At 44.4% G+C, this 3,920-nt stretch overlaps 1 protein-coding gene across 1 annotated transcript in view; it reads left to right on the top strand.

Moving 5' to 3' along the window:
* DIS3L (DIS3 like exosome 3'-5' exoribonuclease) overlaps positions 1-3,920 on the top strand; it is a 79,496-nt gene that overhangs the window by 52,754 nt on the left and 22,822 nt on the right. Inside the window, exon 5 of the mRNA XM_011940559.1 lies at positions 2,800-2,976. Coding sequence (XP_011795949.1) covers positions 2,800-2,976 — 177 coding nt within the window. The remainder of the gene's footprint in view (positions 1-2,799; positions 2,977-3,920) is intronic.

The following is a 3,920-nucleotide window of genomic DNA, read 5'->3' as shown; positions in this document are numbered from 1 at the left end:
CACTCCAGCCTGGGCGACAGAGCAAGACTCCATCTCAGAAAAAAAAAAAAAAATGAAGTTCTGCTTCTTCATTATGCCCCAACTATTTAATGTTGACTTTCACAAATTCAGACCAACTTTGACTATAAGGCCCACAGCATCTAATACCAGCCCAGTAAACTCCTACTGACAGTAAACTAACATTTATAAAATGGTGATGATGATGATGATGATAGGTTGAATAAAATTGCCAATATTCTTATTGTTGACCTATAAAATGGCAGTTTGACATGGTTCTACCTACTGGTAATAACCATCACATCTATGCCAGCCACTGTTCTATGTCTATTATTTCATTTAATTCTTGCAACAACCCTGTGAGGTAGGTATTATTATTTAATCCTATTGGTAAGGAAATGGAAACACAGAAAGGCTAAGTAACTTGTTCAAAGTCACACAGTAGAAAATGGTAGGGTTATGTTAAAATCCAGGCAGTCAGACCCCAAAGCTCTTAACCATCGTGCTGTACTGCCTTCCAAGTTATTTTTCTGAAAATACGCCCGAAACAAACTGTCTTAAAGGCCAGTCTTTTTTTTCAACTGTTCCTCACTCTTCCCCACTTGTGAATGTTCATGGAGGTAATAGGGATAAATGAAAGGGTTGAGATGTGATATTATTATTATTATTATTTTTTTTTTTTTTGAGACAGAGTCTTGCTCTGTCGCCCGGGCTGGAGTGAAGTGGCCGGATCTCAGCTCACTGCAAGCTCCACCTCCCGGGTTCACGCCATTCTCCTGCCTCAGCCTCCTGGGGACTACAGGCACCGGTGCCTCAGCTGGGACTACAGGCACCGCCACCACGCCCGCTAATTTTTTGTATTTTTAGTAGAGATGGGGTTTCACCGTGTTAGCCAGGATGGTCTCGATTTCCTGACCTCGTGATCCGCCCGTCTCGGCCTCCCAAAGTGCTGGGATTACGGGCTTGAGCCACCGCGCCTGGCCGAGATGTGATATTATTTATATGAATGCTGTCAGATCTGCTTGGTACAGATCTCAGACAGGAGTGGCATTATCAGTGACAGTTTCTTTGGGCTGTCTCAGCAACGCAGTTCTTCCTATCTCTTAGGTACCTTTTTTGAGAGTAGGATGACTGTTAATCTCTCAACACATCACTGGTCGCTTCTGTCTGCCCAGCTGGTCAATTAGGTTTCACTTGTTGATATCATTTTTTGGTGCAGAAACTAGAATAAGGCCCTGTATTATCCCTGTCAGTTTATAGAAAGTCTAGTTGGGTTTTGAATTGCAGATTCTATAAGGGTTCCCAGGTGCATATATTGCTAAAGATTTGCCAATAGAATTTTCTTGGCCCTGCTATAAAAAAGTGCTCTGGCATGCCAGAGAATTCCAGGGGCGCTGGATATTAATGGCAGTGTCACTTGTTTTTTCTGTTGCAATACATCATGTCTTGTTCCTGTAGAGGACAGTTGACTAAAATTACATTTTCCTACTTTTTGTGAAAATTACTTTTCTTTGTAGTCCAGTGGTATCGTATGGTTTTATTTTCTATAGCGTTTCTCAAGAAAACTGTGTGACCAAGGGCTTCAGAGAGGTGAATGATAGTAGAAAAAAGAGATATTGTGAAGTTTAGATGAGTGGGAAGCCTAGAATTTTCTGTGGGGACTTGAAGTTAGATGGAGAAGAGCCAAGATGATAAATCCCTCTTGAAGAGGTGGTTCATAATGACAAAGTGTGGTGTTGATATGTGATAAGTGACCATAGAATTCAGGCACTGACGTTAGCACAGACAGAATTTCTGGAAGGAGTAGGGAAAGAAAGGAAGCAGTTTGAACAGGACTCTGAAATTAGTGGGAGAAATGCTGGAGTTGACAGTAAGTATAACCTGTTTGCTTTTCGATTTGAGAACAGAGAATGTGCTAGACTCTACCCCTCAGACTTAAAAGTTGAGTTAAAATACATAAAAAAGACAAGAATGGCCCAGCACGGTGGCCCACGCCTGTAATCCAGCACTTTGGAAGGCCAAAGCCGGAGGAACACTGGAACCCAGGAGGTCAAGGCTACAGTGAGCCAGGATCACGCCACTTATACTCCAGCATGGGCAACAGAGCAAGACCCTGTCTCTTAAAAAAAAAAAAAAAAGACAAGAATGTACACATATTGCCGGGCACAGTGACTCATGCCTGTAATCCCAGCACTTTGGGTGGCCAGGGCAGGAGGATCACTTGAGCCCAGGAGTTTGAGACCAGCCTGGACTACCTAGTGAGACCTCATCTCTACAAAAAATTGAAAAATTAGCCACGTATGGTGGCATGTGCCTCTAGTCCCAGCCACTTGGAGGGCTGAGGTGGGAGGATTGCTTAGGGCAGGGGGAGGTCAAGGCTGCAGTGAGCCAAGATCACACCACTGCATCCAGCTTGGGCTACAGAATGAGGCCCTGTCTCAAAAAAAGTACACATAGGCCATTGTCTGCAGCAATTAGATACACATAAAGACAGGCTGCCTGGACGTGTGCAGGTGTGTTTGTAGTGTGTGTGGAAAGAAGGAGACTTGAAAGCACAAAGTAGCCTAGGAGGTGCAAGTGTTCCACGGTGGGGTGGCCTTGTGGGGCTCGTTTGGCAGGCTCAGGGGTTAATGTGGTAGTAGAGAACGAACGGTGGAGGGAGGCTCAGGAAGTCCTGCTCACTGAGCACCCCCTCAAAACGGCAGGCCAGCAGAAGTTCCCAGTCCGGAGTTTCTGTAGTAGTACCGTAATGAAGAATCAGTACCTTCTGACCGTGTTTCTCTGTGCCTTTATTAAATACAGAATTACCTGGACAATTTCTGGCCTGATTTAAAAGCTGCCCACGAGCTTTGTGATTCTATCCTTCAGTCTCGACGGGAGAGAGAGAACGAGAGTCAGGAGAGCCATGGGAAGGAGTACCCAGAACATCTTCCCCTGGAAGTGTTAGAAGCCGGGATTAAATCTGGACGCTATATCCAGGTGAGGGTGGTAATTTAAAATGTACCAGGGCTGGGCACAGTGGCTCATGCCTGTAATCTCAGCACTTTGGCTAAGGCTGGTAGATTGCTTGAGCCCAGGAACTGGAGACAAGACTGGGCAACACAGTGAAACCCCGTCTTTAGAAAAAATTTAAAAATTAGCCAGGCATGGTGGTGTGTACTTGTACTCTCAGATTACTCGGGAGGTTGAGGCAGGAGGATCACTTCAGCCTGGATGGTTGAGGCTGTGGTGAGCCATGATTGCACCACTGCCCTCCAGCCTGGGTGACAGCAAGAACCTGTCTCAAAACAACAACAACAAAAATCTTTCAGGACCAACCAGTATGTTTTCTCCTCTTTTTACTGCATCCTGTCACAGGCCTCTGATTTCACAGGCTGCAAACAAGATGGGCATGAGTAAGTCACGGCCGTCAGTGTTTCAGGTGGCTTGGGAGTCATTCTTTCCGTAGACACTGATTGCCCAGCTTGAAGCTACTCTGTGATGATAAGTCCTTAATTCTGTTACATATTGAACATCATACAAGCAGAATGTGGAAGTCTCCTGGTAAATGCCTCCTGTCACTACAAAAAAACATCTCTCTTTGAATCAAGGTCTGGAGGTTTGGTGATACTGTAAAATTGGTGAAATCTAGCTTCTTTCCTCGTTTGCCATTTTTTTCTCTGCCCCTTTCAAGGGCTTCTTTGTGATCCTCCCAGGACCCTAGAACCCAGATGCTGTCAGGGTCTTGGGAAGAAATCAAATACAGTTTTTATTCAGATTTCAACAGTTTTATATACACTCATTTATGTGTGTATGTGTGTGTAGCTCTGTGCAGTTTTATCACATGCATAGATTTGTGTATCTACCACCACAATCAAGATACAGAACTGTTCTATCATGGAGTTTGCATTTCTTTTTTTTTTTTTTTTTTTGAGACGGAGTCT

The sequence above is a fragment of the Colobus angolensis genome, unplaced genomic scaffold (assembly GCF_000951035.1).
Source record: "Colobus angolensis palliatus isolate OR3802 unplaced genomic scaffold, Cang.pa_1.0 Scaffold19, whole genome shotgun sequence".
NCBI classification, from domain to species: Eukaryota; Metazoa; Chordata; class Mammalia; order Primates; family Cercopithecidae; genus Colobus; species Colobus angolensis.
Note: the sequence above shows the minus strand (reverse complement) of the source record. Positions and strands in the feature narration are given on the sequence as shown.